General features: G+C 61.5%; 1 protein-coding gene across 11 annotated transcripts in view; it reads left to right on the top strand.

The window, feature by feature from the left end:
- The window catches only part of FOXP4 (forkhead box P4), a 62871-nt gene extending 49266 nt beyond the window's left edge, over positions 1 to 13605 (top strand). For 8 of the 11 annotated variants that reach the window (XM_083812741.1, XM_083812739.1, XM_083812748.1 and 5 more), the window contains 9 exons: positions 283 to 370; positions 2455 to 2538; positions 3047 to 3248; positions 3361 to 3437; positions 3639 to 3740; positions 7737 to 7858; positions 7986 to 8052; positions 8294 to 8460; positions 8675 to 13605. In XM_083812741.1, coding sequence (XP_083668867.1) covers positions 283 to 370; positions 2455 to 2538; positions 3047 to 3248; positions 3361 to 3437; positions 3639 to 3740; positions 7737 to 7858; positions 7986 to 8052; positions 8294 to 8460; positions 8675 to 8822 — 1057 coding nt within the window. In that variant the 3' untranslated portion in view covers positions 8823 to 13605. The remainder of the gene's footprint in view (positions 1 to 282; positions 371 to 2454; positions 2539 to 3046; positions 3249 to 3360; positions 3438 to 3638; positions 3741 to 7736; positions 7859 to 7985; positions 8053 to 8293; positions 8461 to 8674) is intronic. The other 3 variants (XM_083812740.1, XM_083812747.1, XM_083812745.1) reach the window with 1 other exon arrangement.
- Positions 13606 to 17903: the final 4298 nt, after the last annotated feature.

Here is a 17903-nt window from a genome sequence, read left to right as displayed (position 1 = left end):
AAGGCAAGCTGTGCCCGCAGCAACCCCAAAATAGGGAGGTGGGGAGGAGGCACGCTGGGGTGCCTCCGTGCCTCAGTTTCCCTCCTGCTTGTCAGTTTTTGGGGCATCCCCAGCACGGGCAGCAGCTCGTGGGTGTGCGGGGAAGGGGAAGGCATCCCCGGGCACTACTGCAGGGCGGTTTGCAGGTCGGGGCTGATCCCAGGTGCGACCGCAGCGTGATGTTGGGGGGGAGGCACGTTTGTGGCCCGCGCAGGCGTAAAACCCCCGTGTTCTCCTCCCCAGACACCTCAACACAGAACACGCACTCGATGACCGAAGCACGGCCCAGTGTCGAGTTCAGATGCAAGTGGTACAGCAGCTGGAAATCCAGGTGGGTGCTGCCGGAGCCTCCAGGGCCGGGCGTTTAAAGGCAATCTCTGCGTGCCAGGTCTTGGCTGCTCTCTGCAGGAGGGGAGCAGCCAGGTCAGGGCCCTCTAGCAAGGCAAGCAGCCAGCCCTGGTGTCACAGGGCTCGTTTTAAGCATCCTTCCCAAACAGGGACATTGCCCTGACCATGATGGTCTTGGTGGGCATCAAGGCATGGAGACCCTCAAACTGCTACCCCCCTCAATACCAGCATCCCTGCACGATTATATTGGTGGTGGAGGAAGGGATGAGCCAGCCCCCCTGCCCAAAGCACCCTGAATTCCTTCTGGGGGTACAGGGAGATGCCGAAGTCCTATAAGCCACGTCCTCCTTGTTTGTGGCGCTGGCGCACGCTGCAGGATGAGCGCCCGTGCCCCCAGCCCTGTGCCTGCCTCCCTGCCAGAGCCAGGGGGCTGCTGGAAATCAGGCCGCTTGCTGAGGTGCCTGAGCGTGGTCTTTGGAGCCTGACTTTGGGGTGCTATTTCTGGAAAAAGCGGTTCTTGAAATAGCGCTTTCCCCACCACCTCCGGCTCCCCAAAGTGCCGTGCGTAAATCACTTAGTAGAGACGGGGGGAGACGGAATGGGAGGAAACGGAGGTTTCAGAGGTTTTTCGTCGTGAGGTTTGGAAGCTGTGAAGGATACTGGAGGGCTGGACAGGGCTCTGCACGTTGTCCCTGCCTCGGGTGGCTCACGAAGCCCCCGCTGGCATGGGGGGGTTAAAAGGGGGGGGCACAGACATGGACCGGTGTTCTCACTTCTCTCCTGGCTGCCCCTGCCCTGTCTGGGCTCCTGTATTTGAGGGCAGCCACAGGGCTCGGAGCAGTTTGTGCCCATCAGAGCGGGCACGACACGGGCTGTGAAGCTGGGGGGGGACACGCAGCAAAGCCCCCAGCCCCCTCCTCCCCCTTGCCAGGGGGGCTGCAGAGCCGCCCGCGCGGTGCCGTGCGCTCGCATCCTCTTCCCCAGCACTCGCTGAAGCACGAGGTTGAAAGCAATTACCGGGGCTTAAAGAGGGGAGGGAAAAAAAAAAAAAATACCTGAAGGGCTCGCAGAAAGCTGCGCAGAGGAGAGAGAGGAGAACCTGCCACCAGAGCTACCAATTATAAAGTTTTCAGCGCGGAGCTCCCGCTGTGTCGGCGGAGGGCGTCTGCATCACGAGGGGCGAGCTGTCAGCTCTAATGAGCACTGCGACAGCGCGAAGGCATCAGAGCTGCTCCAAACTTGCAGCAAACTCTGCTCCGGCTCCTGCCTTTAACCCCTTCCTCGCCCGGCCACGATGCCTTGGTCGGGAGCGGGGGACAAGGGGGGGGTGTGCGGGGGGGGCGCGGGTTTGAGGGGGCGCAGCGGGAAGGGGAGGTGACGGGAAGGGAGCGGGTGTCAGGTCCCATCACCTCGGCCGAGCTCAAAATCCCTCCTGGTGCCACGGCGAATATTTCACCCTTCCCCGCGCCGTGGGGAGAGTAAACAGGCGGGGGGGGGGACACACAATTAAAGCGATGTCGCCCGTCCGGGTGGATGGATGGATGGATGGATGGATGGATGGATGGATGGACGGACGGGGGGGATGGATGGGTGGGTAGGCACGCAGGGTGCTGAACAGGAGGCTGCGGGGACCCAAGGGAACGGAGGGGGCACCTGTCCTGCCCCCCCAGCTGGCACGAGGGGTGGCAGGGACGAGAGCACCTGGGGAGGACAGGGAGGGACAGACAGACAGACAGGACGGGGATGTGCTGACGGATCACCCTGCAATGGCTCCGTTTCACAACAGATTTTTCATCCGGCTGCGCACGCGGAGCTGGAGCAGCAGCGGCCCCCCCCCCACACCCCCCCACGGCACAGGAGCTCCCTGCTGGGGGCTTGGAGGGGGGCTCAGCATCAGGCAGGAGGTGGCAGAGGGGGGGCTTTGGTGGCTCACAGCCATGTGCAGGGACACTGGAGGATGCTGCCTGCCCAAAGCAGGGCTTGGGGGCTTGGGCAGGCAAGGGGGGCACCCCCAGGACCCCTCCCGGCACCGCCTAACCACCTCCCTCTGCTGCTTGCCTCCCTCAGCTGGCGAAGGAGAGCGAGCGCCTCCAAGCAATGATGGCTCACCTTCACATGAGACCTTCAGAGCCAAAGCCTTTCAGCCAACCTGTAAGCCTGCGTTCCCCTCCCTGTGCCCGTGTCCCCCCCCTGTAACTCCCCCCACGGCTGCCCCTTCGTCTGAGGTTGCGTTGTGTCCCTGTCCTGTGGTTGTGTCCCCATCCCGCGTCTGTGTCCACATCCCACGGCTGTGTCCCCAAACCGTGATTGCATCCTAATCCCGTGGCTTCATCCCCATCCCGTGGCTTCATCCCCATCCCACAGCTGTGTCTCCATCCTACGGCCGCATCCCCGTCCCATGGCTGCATCCCCATCCCATGGCTGCATCCCCATCCCATAGCTGTATCCCTGTCCCACAGCTGTGTCCCCATCCCGTGGTTTCATCCCCATCCCACAGCTCCGTCCCCATCCCTCAGTTGTCTCACACCCCCACCAAGCCGCCCTGCTCCGCGTTGTGAGCCCGCTCCTGGCGCACGGGGGGGGCTCCCGCAGCCCACCCAGCCCCGCGCCCACCCCTGCCCGCCCCGTGCCGGTGCCCAGCCGCTCTCCCCTCCCGCAGCTGAACCTGGTCTCGAGTGCCACCCTCTCCAAGAGCACTTCGGACACGTTCCCCGACGGTTTACCTCATCCCCCCACCTCCGCCACGGCGCCCATCACCCCGCTGCGGCAGGGCCCCTCCGTCATCAGCTCTTCCACTTTACACAACGTGGGGCCCATCCGCAGGAGGAACTCGGAGAAGTTCTGCACCCCGATATCCTCAGGTGAGCATCGTGACGGGGCCGCGGGGACCAGCACCCTCCGCGGGGCAGCCCCCGGGTCCGATAGCGGGGCCCTTCACCCTTCCCGTGTCCCCTTTTTGTCCTCCCCCCGCAGAGCTTGCACAGAATCACGAGTTTTACAAAAACGCCGACGTCCGGCCGCCCTTCACGTACGCCTCGCTCATCCGGCAGGTGAGTGCTTCCCTGCGCCGTGTTGGTTCAGCTCCTGGTCCTAAAACCTTGCCGGGGGCAAGCTGCCCTCTCCCTGCCTTCTTGGTACGGGGGGGAGCCGAGAGCTGTCCCCGGGGAACCCCCCCCAGACCCCAATTCCTGCCCCTGGGCGTGCTGGGGCTGTGCGAGTGATGCTCTCGTCTCCCCTCTGCGGTTCCCCAGGCCATCCTGGAGACCCCCGACAGGCAGCTAACGTTGAATGAAATCTACAACTGGTTCACGCGGATGTTCGCCTACTTCAGGAGGAACACGGCCACCTGGAAGGTGAGCGCAGCCCCGCTCGGGCACAGGGCTCACACCTCCCTGCGCGGGGTGGCCAGGTCCCCTGCGCTGCCTGCTGCACCCGTTTCTGCGGGGACAACGCTGTGCTTAAGGACCGGTTCGTTGCACGGCTCTGAAATGGTGTAGAAAATTATTTTACGGAGAAATTCGAGCGTTTTTGCACCCCGAAATCCATCCCTGGACTCCGGGGAGGCTTGGTCCCTGTGGTGGGATCCGTCCCAGCCCGCGAAGGGCCGCGCCGTAGGAAGCAGCGGCTTTTTGCAGGTTAAGGAGCTGGGGGGGGCAGCAGAGCCAGCACGTCTCAGCGCCAGGAGAAGGGTAGAGAGAGAAGAGCGAGGCACTCGAAATAGCAAATAAGGTTAATGATAACCCGGGGGCTGGCGTCACGCAGCAAACGGCAGCTGGCGAAAGGCAGCGGCCGGGGCTCGGGGACAGGGACGCGGGCGCTCATCCGCGGTGCTGAGCGAGGGGTGGGTGGGACGGGACCGGCAGCAGGACCCCAGCGGGTGCCTTTCCCCCCTGGAGCTTCAGCTGCCCCGTCCCGGTTTTTGGGGCCGTATGGAGCAGGGAGGGAGCCAGGGGGGGGGCCCTTGGCCCCATTGCCCCTCTTCGAGGACCCGCGGGGTGCTGGAGGGTGCGGGCACCCCTGAGCATCCCGGGGCAGGGTGCTGGGGGCGGTTTGGGCACTGAGGCGTGGTGCAACCGCTCTGGGTTGGTGCACGGGGATCGTGCAGCTTGCTGGTTATTCAGAAATCACCAAATTGGAGAGAAGTGAAAAAAACGTGTTGCAGATGAAAGGAGTTATTGGGAGAAGAGGAGTTATTGCCCCGACCAGGGAGATTTATTTATTGTCTCCTGCGGCACCGCTCAGGGTAACGCGAAGCAAAGCGACTAAAACTTAGATAATTAAAAAAAAAAAAAGAGCAAACAGAGTTGAGGAGGAGGAATTGGGCATTCCGGAGCCCAGGGTCCCCGTGCGTTGCTCCTGAAGAGCAGAGCTGACGGGAGCGGGAGCGTGGGTCTCGGCGCCAAAGTTGGGGTGAAAAAGGAGCGTTTGGGCTCCAAAGGCCGCCGGCTCGCCCAGCTCACCCCGAGCACCTCGGCGGCCGCTGCCGGCCCTCGCCGAGCCCCGTGGCAGCCTGGAGTCCCCCTCACGGCGCGCAGGCAGCACTGCAAGCCGAGCCCAGCTGCAGGAGCTGCACCGTGTCCCTGCCGTGCCCGGGGTCCTGCGACCCCCCCCGAGCCCCTGCAGCCGGCCCCGGTTTGGGGACAGGACGGGAAGGGCTGGGCACAGTGTGTGGGGCCGGCAGGATATGTCCCGTTGCCCCCAGGACAGTGTCTGGCCGTGGGGCAGAGCAGGGACCCACGGGTCCCTCTGGTGCAGCCCTGTCCTTGCTTCGTGCCTCGGTTTCCCCATCTGTGCCGTGAAATAACGCTGGCTGAGGACGCCTTTTTCCTTCCCTTTTAATAAGTAAAAGGAAGAAGTTTGGGGTTTTTTATTTCTCCGCGGCACCCTGCGTTACCCAGACCGCAAGGGCCGAGCTGGTCTCCGAGAGGGGCTGCCCCCAGCCCGTGTGTTTCCCTTTTTGCTTTGTTTTTTCCTGTTCCGCCAGCAGAAGGGACGGCAGGGGATTCAGAAAGGCCCGGGGGTGGCCGATTCCCCTCGCAGCTTTCCGTGCCCAAGGCCAGGTTCCTTTTGAAGGAGGGGGATGCGCAGGAAAAAGACATATTTCCTCTCCCCAGAAAATCCCCATTTCGGCTCCTCCCTCGTCTCCTACCTTCGCTGCCCACCCGGGATGAGGCAGGGGATGGGGGGGGGACCCCGTCCCTACAGTGGGGGGGGTCCTGGGGGGATGCCCAGCGCTGCGTGGCGGGGGGAACGGGGCCGGGGGCATAAAGCAAACATCATTAGGGAAGGCAAAGATGAGAAGCAAACAGAGCAGCCGAGTCTGGCACTAAACAAACACCCTGAGAAAATACAAAAGCCACGGGAAAACCAGGCAGGAGCACGCTCCCCCCCACCCCGTGTCACCTGCCCGGGGTGTCCTGAGCTTCGGTGGCACTTCGGTGACATCCGCCGCCTGCCGGTGCCACCTGCGGTGTCCCCTGGGCCACGGGGGGGCTGCCCCTGTGGTCTGGGGGCCGCCGTTGCTGCAGGGGACAGACAGGGAGGGTGTAATTTTTCAAGCCCCGGGTGCCAGCAGTGGTTTTATCTCCACCTCTGCCCTTGCAGACTGGGACCCGACGATGCCTCGGTGGCGCTGGGGTGTCCGGGGGCGGGGGGGGGGGGACAGAGGAGGGGACATCGGCGCTGCCTTTAATCAGCTTTGTTTGGACGGGGAGCCCCCTGCGTGCACAGGAAGGAGGAAGGGGACCGTGGGGCAGGATCCGGCCCCGGCGGGGGGAGGAAGTCCTGTGTTTGCTCTCCCCGGCATGGGGGTTCAAGGGCAGCGGCCAGATCCTGGCCCCGGTGCTGGGATCTGGGGGGTCTGCGGCAGGGTGGGGGCGCAGGGACGGGACACGGCTGCGGGTGGGGGGGCTGGGTGCTGAGTCCTCACCTCGGCTCTGGCCCGAAAGCGTTTTTTTTTTGGGTTCCCTTTGGGATTTCCAGCTCCATCCATTTGTCTCGGGGTGACGGCAGCTTGAGGAGGAGAGCTGCCCCGATGCGGGGCACGGCCCGAACCCGGGGAGAGCAGCGGTGGCAGCAGGATGGCACCGGGGGACCCGGCTCTGCCCCACACCGAGCATCCCCCGCGGGGCCGGGCTGGCTGCTGGCCGCGGCACGGTGGCACGGCCGGGGCCACCGGTGGCCACCGCGACCACGGGGACACAGAGTCAGTGGACAGAAGGATGGAGGACTAGGGAAGGAGCCGAGCTTTGTTTTTGTCCTTAAATGAGAAAGAAAAAGGGGGGACAGTGCAATCGGGTGAGTTTCCGGGAACTCGAGCACTTCCCAGCACGGGGGGGGTTCGGTCCTGGTGGCTCCTCTCGCCTTGTTGTGTTGGCCGGCTCCTTTGTTTATACAGCCCCCGTCCGACCTCTTAAATTGCTGTTAATGTTTTAGCGTAACGAATTAGTCTCTCATCACGAATCAGGACTCGAAATAAAAAAAAAAAAAAGAAAGAAAAAAAAAAAAACCCTCCGAGGCCAACTTCCTGAAATTGGGGTCATTCTCATTTGCAAGGCAGAGAATCTGAGAACCTTAATGCAAGGAAATTTATTCAAAGGCAGAGCCCCGGCGTGATTAGGCCCTTTGTAATTATAGCTCGGAGAGATTCCACTCCAGCCTCCTGCCTCCCTCATGGATTAGCAAGTGAGTCGGAAAAATACACAGGATTTAATTAGAGGCAAATTAAAATTGGTAATGAAATAGGGGCAGTAGCAAATGGCAGGGAGTTGGAAGGGGAAAAGGGAGCTGGTATCTCTCGGGGCTGCGCTGTCTGCCTACGTGTGCGTCTCTTTATTTTACATTTAGAAATGTAAAGATGGTCGACGTAAAGAAGAAAGGGAGGGAAAGGACCAAAAAAAAAAAAAAAAAAAGGGAGGGTGGGGGGAAAAGAAAAGAAAGGAGAAGATCAGCCGGCTTCGCTCAGCATCTCCAAGCGAGCTGCAGCGGAGACGGTGGCCGTGCCCCGGGGTCCTTGCTGCCGTGACGTGTCCCTTGTCCTTGTCCCTTGTCCCTTCTTCCTCGGTGCCCGGCATCTGGCCAGGGCTAACAAAACGGGGCCGTGGCTCGTGTTTGGCTCAGGACCTCAGCTCCTAAAACCCTCTGGGTGCTCACAGGACGAGAAAGTGTTGGCAGCAGCCCCAGGTGGCTTTGCAGAGCATTTGGCTGTCGCCAAGTTGCAGGTGGCCGTGGTGGCACCCGCAGGGGCTGGGGGAGGAAGAGGAGGACGAGGAGGAAGAGGAGGAGGTGGCGGGGTGTAGGCGGCGGGGCACAGGCCGTGCTGCGAGCTCTGACACCTCCTGCACCCGCAGAACGCCGTCCGCCACAACCTGAGCCTGCACAAGTGCTTCGTGCGCGTGGAGAACGTCAAGGGAGCCGTGTGGACCGTCGACGAGCACGAGTACCAAAAGCGAAGGCCACCAAAGATGACGGGGTGGGTGTGGGGTTGTGGGTCCCCCCCCCGGCGGGGCAGAGCTCGTGCCCCCCTCTGCTGCCGAGCCGGCACGTCTCGGGGCCAGGAGCGCTCAGACGGGCATCGGTCCGCTTTCTGTCTTTTGCAGGAGTCCGACTTTAGTCAAAAACATGATTTCAGGACTCGGTTACGGAGCACTTAATGCAAGTTACCAGGTGAGGATGCTCTGCCTCGTCCCATCCTCGGGAGCATGCAGCCAGCTGTGCCCCACTAGCAATTGCACCCCATTTGCCCGTCTCGGTTGCAAAAAAACCCTGTTACCCTGGTCCCATCCTGGCAGAAATACCGGAGCGCTAAGCCTCTGCTGCTCCGTAGCAATCCCATTCGGGGCGATTTACCCCCTTGCCCCCATTTGCCCCTTGCCCGGGCCGCCCCTCGAGCCGCTTTCTGTTGCAGGCTGCGCTGGCGGAGAGCAGCTTCCCTCTGCTGAACAGCCCCACCATGATCAACACCAGCTCCGCCAGCGGGATGCTGCACGTGGGCCACGACGACGTGAGCAGCACGGTGGAGCAGGTCAACAGCAACGGCAGCAACAGCCCGCGCCTGTCCCCGCAGCAGTACAGGTCCGCCGGGGCGCTGGGGGGACGAGGGACACTCATGTCCCCGCTGGGTGCCAGGGGATGAAGGGTTTGGGGTTGAAGCGTGGTGGTGGTGCGGGGTTGGGGGGTTTGGGAGCTGCTCGTTGCCTCCTGTGGTTTGTGTCCCCCCCCGGCAAGGGGCAGCAGGAGCCTGTCCCCGAGGCTGAAGGCTTTCAGCCCCCGCTCTCCTCCCTCCCAGCAGCCACCCAGTGCACGTGAAGGAAGAACCAGCCGAGGCCGAGGACGACAGCAGGCCCGTCTCGCTCCTGGCCACCACCAACCAGAATGTGACGATCGCCGACGACAGGGACCTGGAGGAGGAGCTGCCGGTGGAAGACTTGTCCTAAGGACCCCTTCCTCCCGCCCGAGGGGCGAGCGCGTCCCACCCTGTCCCTCCTGGAGACACAAAGCCACGGCTCCCACCTCCCCAAGGTGACCTCCGGCGCCGACCCGTTTCTTCAAGGCACTTCCACAAAGCAAAAGGGTTTCCAAAAGGGTTTCCTCGGGGCAAGCTGTCGCTGCCGGCGCGTCCCTCCCGCTCCCCGCTGCCCCGGCGGCTGACAGGTCCCCGGCGCGGGGGACGTGCAGCGAAAACGAGAAACAAAGACCCCAGAGGTGAACTTTGTCTCCCTTCCTCCCTTGGTTAGTAACTGGCGAACGAGGATGGTAGGTTGTTTCTGTCCGAAATTGTCCCTCCTTCCCTCCCCGCGGTCCGAGGAAGGCTCCTCCGTCCCCTGGCCGCGTGGCGGGGGCCAACACGACGCAGCTCCAGGACGTCCCCTGCGCACCCCGTGTGCCACCCTCTGCCATCAAGCACCCCGAGGAGGCCCGAGCCCGCTCTCGAGCCTCCTTCCCCGGCGGGTTTTGCACTAGGAGGACCCGTGGACCCTCCCCCTCCAGCCAGCTTTGGGGGAAGAATCCGCAGAAACGGGGCCGAGCCCCCTGCCGCAGCTTTACGCCGCCGTCCTGCGCCTTGCGTTGGGGAAGGCCGAGGAGCAGCGTCGGTGGGACCCTGCGTGTGCCACCTGGCTCGTGTCACCCCGTGGTCACCACCGCCAGGCCACCAACCCCTGCGTGCCATCCTCCCCGAGCCCTCCGGTCCCCAGCACCACCGGGGGCCGGTGGCATCCCGATGACGATGACCGCCCCCGGCCGGGCAGCAAGGACAAAACTCCGGCTCCTCCTCGGTGCTGGGTGCAGCGGGCGGCTCGCCCAGCCCAAACCACACTGCGAAAGGCTGAGATGGTCTCCAGAGCGACTTCGGCTTCAGGGAATGGCTCCCGCACCCTCCTTGCGCCCGGTGCCTCCTCGGAAGCCGTGCCGGGTTCTCCGGGGGGGGCTGTGGTCCTGCAGGACCCCCACGGAGGAGGCTGGCGTGCAGAATCCAGCTGGGAAACCCCAGCCGGGGCTCGGGCCGGGTGCCCAAGGGTCCTGGTGCCCCATGGGTCCTGGGGCGATGCGCACCGTGGGTGAGATGGGTGCTCAGCGCCGTGCCCGCAGGAGCCCGGGCTCTCCCCGTTCCTTCATTTCGCCCCTTTCCGTTCTCCTTTTGTGCGTGTCGAGCGTCTGCGTCCTGGTGGGAAGATACCAAAAGATGTCCAGAGCCAGAAGGGCCGTAGTTCAGGTGACCAGATGGTGTTGATGCCAAAAAGAAATGTTAATAATAACGAGAACGACACAACCAAACACCCCTCTTCTCCCTGCTCTTTCTTTCTCTGGTGGCGATGGGGGTACCCGGGGCCGGGCTGTGCCCCCCCCCCAGGGCCCCGTGCTGGCCTTGGGGACCAGCACCCCCCCTCTCCGCCCAGGGGGTGCTCGGCCGGGCTGCGGGCTGTGTTTTGGAGAGGGACGTGACTGTCGGTGCCACCTGGCTCCAGTATTTCTGTAGGGTCAGACTGTTTTCCTCTGCTGTGGGGCATAAAAGTGCACGGCAGCAAGCAGGGGGTGGGAGCTGGAGCCCCCAGAGCGGTCCTGGTTCCCCCCCCCGGGTCTTTTTGCCCCCTCTCTGCCTGCAAACCTCAGAGCGGGCAGAGCCGGGGCTGCGCGGGGCATCCCGGTAGCGTGGTGTGGGGACGCGCTCTGGCACTGGGGGGCCAGGTCCTTGCCCCCCTGCAGGTTCTGGGGGGGGGAGCCTGGTGCCCCAGGAGCTGCGGTTTGGGTTGGAAATGGGGCACGCAGCTGTGGGTGCTGGGCAGGGGGCCCTCGGCACAGCAGCAGGAGGGAGGGCCAGGACCAGCAAGGAGGGGGGGAGCGCTTGTTTGCCCCCCCGCATCACCTCCGTGATGTTCCCAAGGTGCTAAGTGACCCTGCAGCGTGCGCCCCCGGGGTGCACCCCTAATTGGGATCACCCCGACCTCTCCTCTCTGCCCACTGCAGCCTCAGCACCGGGCGGCTGCAGAGATGGGGGGGTTCCCCCGTGACCCCCCACACACCACCCAGGGGATGCCGAGACCCGGGGGCTCACCCCGCTGGGGTGACCGCTACGGGGGGTCCCCAGCATCCCCCTCCACTGCTTCCTTTGCCCGGCACCAAATCCCTTAAAAAACGAGACGAAACAAACAAAAAAGCTGCAAAACCTCTCCGCAGCTCGCCGTGGCGCGCCGGCCTTCGCTAGGTGTCTCCACTCTCCCCCTGTTTCTCCCTGCGCCAGCAGCCCCGCTCGCTCCATCGCCGCTGCCAAAATCGCAGGCGCACAACCCAAATTTCAGCCTCCCTGCTCGCCGACCCCGGTCCCCACCAGAGAGGGGCCAAGCCTGGGGGTATTTTCCTCGCTCCCTTTTTGTTTTTTTCTCTCTTTTTTTTTTTTTCCCCCCAGCTTCTGGATTTTTAAGTTATTGTTTTAGCCGAGTTTACAGCCACCGCGTTGCTGCCCTGCCCCGCGGGAGCACGGAGGGGTGGGTGGGTGCCTCTGCGGCATTTCGTGCCCCCAGCCCACTCCCCCCCCAGACCCTCACCCATCGCAGCTCTGACGGCCCCGAGTGTTTCACCCGCGGCGGGACTCCCTGCATCGATCCGGACCGTTATCCTCCCTTCTCAGGGGGATTTTTTTTTTGCTTTATCCATAGAAATGCTGGGGGTCCTTGCCCCCTCTCCCACCCCTCCATCCCCTTTGCTGGACTTTTCGGCGTTGCTGCTGTAGGGGATGCGGGGAGCAGCGGGGTCCTGGTCCCAGCCCTATGGGGCCGGGGGCACCCAGCCCTGCCGTGGGGGTGCCAGGCAGGACGGGGGTGCCCAAAAACAGGGTTCCCCCCCCAGCCACCCCCGGAGCCATTTTGCTGGTGGCTCCTGCCCAGCATCTATCCAGCTGCAGGCTTTGCATGGGTTCAAAGCGCCCCTCCCCGTTTAGGCTGGGTGTTTCGGTAGCTGCCCCAAATTCTTTTTCTTTTACCAAGCTCCTTCCTCTCTTTGGATTTAATTTGTTAGCAGCTCTGCAACCCCATTTTCTTGCATAAGGCTGGGCAAACCCAAGCGCGGTCCACGCATGAAGCGCGCCCGGCACTGGCGAGCCCTCCAGCACCCACCACGGTTCCCGCCCGGGCTGTGGATTTTATTTTTTTACATTTTCCAGCGGTACAGACCCCAAAATTCCCCCTCAGAGCCGGGGCGAGCCGCCTGCCTGCGGGCTCCACGCCGGCACCCCCGGACCCCTCCGCGCCGTTTAGGTTGTTAGCCGCGGTCCCGGCTCACGAGAGCACTATATATATATTATATATATATGAAAGTAAATATATAAATATAAAGGAGTTCTGTTTTTAGGGTTTTGGTTTTTGTTTTTTGTTTTTTTTTAAACATGCACAGATTTGGAAAGTCACGTGGCTCCAAGTCATGCCTCTTCCCCGGCCGAAATGGGAATCGCGGTCGGGGATTTGAGGCGAAACGCGCCCGCTTGGATACTCAGGGGTGAATTGGTTTCGTTCCCGTGCCCCCCACCCCCCCCCCGGCCGCTCCTGCAGGGTCACGTCCACACAAAGGTACAGAGCCCCCGGCCCCCCCCCTGCCCGCCCCCGCCGCCTTTAGGCGCGTGTTTTATTTTTGCCGGTTTGAATTTGTACCAAATTCTGCTCGTCTTACCTCAAACACGCGCCTGGCGCACGGGGAGGGGAGAGAAGGAAGGATCAAGGACCAAACGCAACGTGTGGCAGAGTTGTACGTCTGTATATACTGAGATATATATATACTGGGTTGAAACCTTACGACCACGGACTGTTCGCTTTTTATTTGGGATTTTTTTTTGTTCCGTTTGCTGCCGCTTTCCCTCGCGGGGCGTTGCTGAGCGGGGCGGTGTGGGCACTTCTCTGTAAGTAAAGGCATTCTGCTGGCATCTCTCACTGGTGTCCTGAAGGAATCACTCCGTTTTCTGTGTCGGCCTTTTTTTTTTTTTTTTAATTTTATTTTAATGATTTATTTTTATTTTATTTTATTTTGCAGGATAGCTAGAATTGGTAGAGCCGGGGCGGGGAAGGGAGCCCAGGGCAGGGGCCGGGGTGCTGCTGGGAGGGGAGCCCCAACTGCATTAAACCAAAGGGTTTCTTTGCTTTGTTTACATGACCGTCCCGCGCCACCGCCTAGGAGAAAAAGCCCTAAATCTAGGTTTTTGTCCTGGAAAAGTTGTGCGTGGTGGGGAACGGGGCCAGAACCGGGGGTTTGGGGACCCCCCGAGCCCCAGTGCCGGGCTGCAAAACCCCTTCACGGGCACGGGGCCGCGCTTGGTGCAGCCCAGGAGGGGCGAGGGGATGCAGAGAGGGGGGGTCCCGGCGCTGCCCCCACCCCGTTGGGCTGGGAAGCACCGTGCCCGCCGCCTCCTTTTCCTTTTTCTCCCCCATTTTTTTTTTTGCCCCCGTCCTCCTCCTCGGCGCCGGGTGGGACGGCGACCCCGCGGAGGGGGCCGGGGACGCCGAGGGCTGGGGCCGGAGGGGAGGCGGAGGGGGGGGGACGTGTATAAAGCCCCCTTCCCCTCCCGCCGCCGCCTCCCTCGTGCTGTATAAAGGAAATAGCATTGCTGTGTATTTGTACTCCGAACTTCCGTGTGTCTGCTTTGGCAGACGGTAAACCCTTGTACAGTAGGTCTAGCTGCATGTAATCTGTATGGACAACGGCATTATAAAATGCAATAAAAGAAATTACCTATCACGCTGCGGTGCTGCCTGCCTTTGTCACGGTCATTGGGAAATTTGGCATTTTTCATCCCCGTGGGCTCCTCCGCAGCGAGGGAAGGAGCAAGGGAAGGGGATCGGCTTGCTCTGGTCTTTGCTGCCTGGCTTCGGGGCTGCAGCAGCCCTCGGATTTTTTACGTTATTGTTTTAATCCCCCCTGTCTGTGGGTGCAGTCATCGTGAGCTGCTGAAAACGGAGGAATTTGTGGTTCCCAGCACAAGCTGGCTCGGGAAGTCTCTGCAGGTTCAAGCCGATGGGATGGGATGGGGATGGGATGGGATGGGATGGGATGGGATGGGATGGGATGGGATGGGATGGGATGGGATGGGGATGGGATGGGATGGGATGGGATGGGATGGGATGGGATGGGATGGGATGGGATGGGGATGGGATGGGATGGGATGGGATGGGATGGGATGGGATGGGATGGGGATGGGATGGGATGGGATGGGATGGGATGGGGATGGGATGGGATGGGATGGGATGGGATGGGATGGGATGGGGATGGGATGGGATGGGATGGGATGGGATGGGATGGGATGGGATGGGGATGGGATGGGATGGGATGGGATGGGATGGGGATGGGATGGGTTGGGATGGGGATGGGATGGGATGGGGATGGGATGGGATGGGATGGGATGGGATGGGATGGGATGGGGATGGGATGGGATGGGATGGGATGGGATGGGATGGGATGGGATGGGGATGGGATGGGATGGGATGGGGATGGGATGGGGATGGGATGGGATGGGGATGGGATGGGATGGGGATGGGATGGGATGGGATGGGATGGGATGGGATGGGATGGGATGGGATGGGATTGGGATGGGATGGGTTGGGATGGGATGGGGATGGGATGGGATGGGGATGGGATGGGATGGGATGGGATGGGATGGGATGGGATGGGGATGGGATGGGATGGGATGGGATGGGGATGGGATGGGATGGGATGGGATGGGACGGGACGGGACGGGACGGGACGGGACGGGACGGGACGGGACGGGACGGGATGGGGATGGGATGGGATGGGATGGGATGGGATGGGATGGGATGGGATGGGATGGGATGGGATGGGATGGGATGAAGCAGCAGTGGCCCCAGGGAAGGCACAGCTCAGACAGGAGTGGTGTCCCTCCTCTTCCTCACCCCATGCACCAACCAGCCCCTGCTCCATCCTGCTGGTACGGGAAGGGTTTTTCCAAAGGCTGGGAAGGAGGCGAGTGGTCGGATGGTTGCTGGAGTTACCCTGCAACAGGAAATCTGCCAGTACCAAAACCCAACAAAAAAACAATAATTAAGAAGTTAACAACTGGTAAGTAAGGGCTGTTGCCTCTGCCCTTAGGAAATTTTCTCCTACCCTTGTTTTTCTTAAAGACCAGTTCTGCACCGAAGCACCTCCACCAGCACGTTTAGTAGCTGCACGTGCTTGGTTTTTGGAGGCTTTTTGAACTCGGCAGCAGCAGCGGGCACCCACCACCCACCCACCCCACAGCCCCCAACATTCCCCCATGCTGGGGGCACCCGGGACCGACCAGGGGGGGACACGGAGCCGGGTTTGTCCCGACACCGAGCAAGGAGCAGCTCTCACACCTCGGCACCCGCGGCTGGAGGAGCAGAGGCTGTTTTTTTTTTTTTTGAAAGCTTTCGGCACGCATCTCCGAAACGAGGGCCAGATGTGCAGCCTCGGGATCTGCCCTTTCCAAAACGGAGCGGCAGCGGGGAGATTTTGGCACCGCCACCGGGGAATCGACTTCACAGGGAACCCAGGCTTTGCCACCAGGAGCTTTAGGCCGCTGTATTTTTTTTTTTTTCTCTCTGAATCTCCTTGCTCCTTGCTGCAGCACCAGGGGGGACAGGGATGGGGCTGGGAGCAGGTTTTGGCCACCGCTGTGGCCCCCGGCCGGCTCGCAGCCCCCCGCTCCGCAGCGCAGTGAGATGGCTCGCTCCCATCTGCGTCTAGACCCTGCCAATATTAATAGACTGCTATATCCCCTTTCCCTCCGCTGCTCCGTCTCGGCCAAACTTCCTTAATCTTTTTTCCAGTGGCCCTCTTCCAGGGCTCTTTGAACCGCAGCCAGCTCACCGGTGTCTTCCTGGGGCGCGCTGAACGTGCCTGTGCCAACAGGACCCCCGCCCCCCCCAGCCCCGAACCAGCACCCATGGGTGCAGGAGCCACGCAGAGACCCCGACCCCATCCTCAACTCCCACGGCGCATGGGGCTCGGCATGGGCTGCGGATCGCTGGGGGGAGCATGTGGCTTTGATTGATTTAACACTTGGAGAAAGAGCTCCTAGCTTTTCAAGCAGAAAGTTTTTTTCCCCCCCTTTTTTTTTTCTTGTTTTGTGCGTGTTGTTTTGTTTTCCTTTGCTAGGAACATGAAAGCTGGCTCGGTTTGATTGCTAAACCAGTGTATGGCTGGGGGAAGAGACTGGGAGCAGCCACCCCAGTCCGAAGCGACCCCCTTTGCTCTGCTTCAGGGTCTGGAGCAACCCCGAGCACGCGGCGGCAGGAGGCACCCAGCCCGCTCCTCCTCGTGGCTCTCCCCTCCTGGGTGCTGCTGCGCCCGTCCCCACGAGGGCAGCGCCCTCCTCTCCTGCTCTGCCCTAAATCTGGGGGAGTTTTGCCCAGCCCTGCAGCACAAAGTGGGGTTTGCTGCTGGGAGCTGAGCCCCGTTTCGGGATGTGCTGTAGGTAAGTGGCTGCCTCGGAGCAGGCGCGGGTGTCCCTGAACCTGCACCACGCGCCCGTCGCCACCCCGCAGTTACTCTACTGCATCCCTGCCACCGTTAAATTAAAAGGCTGCCACCAGTAATAAATGAGTTTGGATACGCACAGCTGGGCCAGATTTCAAAGAGTTAAAAAGAACAAAAAAAAAAAAAAAGCTTTTGGATGTTTTGTTTGTTTTCTTAAATCAGCATTAAGGAATTGCAACGACTGTGGTCAGGAAGGGATGCGGCCAAAGGAGCGGCGAGCGGCTTTGCGCCGTGCTTTCGTCTCTTTTGCACTGGTTTTGCTTCTCCGGTCTGTGCACGCCCCTGGACTTTTACACCCCAGACAGGGCACAAACGAGTTACTGTAAGAGCAAACCACGGACATGCTCTGACTGCGCGCCGCTGATTTATTTTCCTCTTGCCACTCAGACAGCAACTTATTCCCTGTGGAGAGACGGAGAGCGTGGCCAATTCAGTACCAGTGTCACGGCGTGTCCGGGGCTAAGAGCCCTTCGCAGCGGGGAGTGTGGGGGGAGCACGGGGGGGGGGGGTCCAAGGGGCAAAGGGGGCTCAGCTCCGGTGCTGCTGTGTGCCAGGATGGGTGCAAGGCACACCCCGGACTCGGTGTCACCGTCACCCAGCCTTGGTGGCAGTTTCGGAACAACCTGAGGATTTCAGCCTGAGGTTCGGGACTGCTGCTGCTGAAATAAAAAGTGATGGGAAGAGTAACTGGGGCTTTAGCAGCCGGGAAGAAGACGACCTGTAAGCGGCGGAGCACGCCGGCTGGCTGGCTGTGAGCGCCTGCTTTTGCCACGCCGCCCTCTCCGAGCGCTTTGCTTCTTACAGGGCCAGGCAGAAAACCCACAAACCTCACCAGGGGCCTGCGCACCGGGACGGGGAGGGAGAACAAAGGGGGGCTTGTTGGGGAGCAGGAGCAAGTCTGGCCACCCGTGGGACCCCCGGGGCTGCTCAAATCCCGGGCAGCCCAAGCAGCTGAGCCCCTGCCCCGGTGAGCCCCTTGCCACGGTCCCCTGAGGTCCCCAAAGGGGTGGCAGCAGTGGGGTCGCTCCAAGACGTGCAGCACGGTGCTGCCCGCCCCGGACCCTCGCGTGCCACTGCGTCCCTGCCAGCAACAGGGACTGCACACAAAGCCCCCGGGGCCGGAGCGCGGCGCGGAGGGGAGGGGGAAGTCTTTAATTTTTCCATCTTCAAAAGACAAACGTTCGTGGGGCCCTTCTTCCTTTTTCTATTTATTTATTTTTTATATGTCCATTTCCTTTTTTTTTTTTTTTTTTTATTATTTACAGAAATAGCTCGTGACTCATCAAAAATCTTTCAGCAGAAAATATAAAACAGTGGGGTCATTCACTGCGGACCCAGCGGAGCGAGCTCCCCTCCTCCCCTTCCCGCCCGCTTTTGGGAAGGTTATTTTGTCGAGAGATTTTTTGTGCGCGCCCAGCCGCGGGTAATTCTGCTCGGCAGATCGGGGGGTTATGGCCTGGGCCCTAAGCAAACACGGCTCGGGCTGCACAGCCCGGCTCTGTGCTGCGACGCAGCCGAAATCT

This window comes from Anser anser, assembly GCF_964211835.1.
Source record: "Anser anser genome assembly, chromosome: 27".
Taxonomy (NCBI): Eukaryota; Metazoa; Chordata; class Aves; order Anseriformes; family Anatidae; genus Anser; species Anser anser.
Note: the sequence above shows the minus strand (reverse complement) of the source record. Positions and strands in the feature narration are given on the sequence as shown.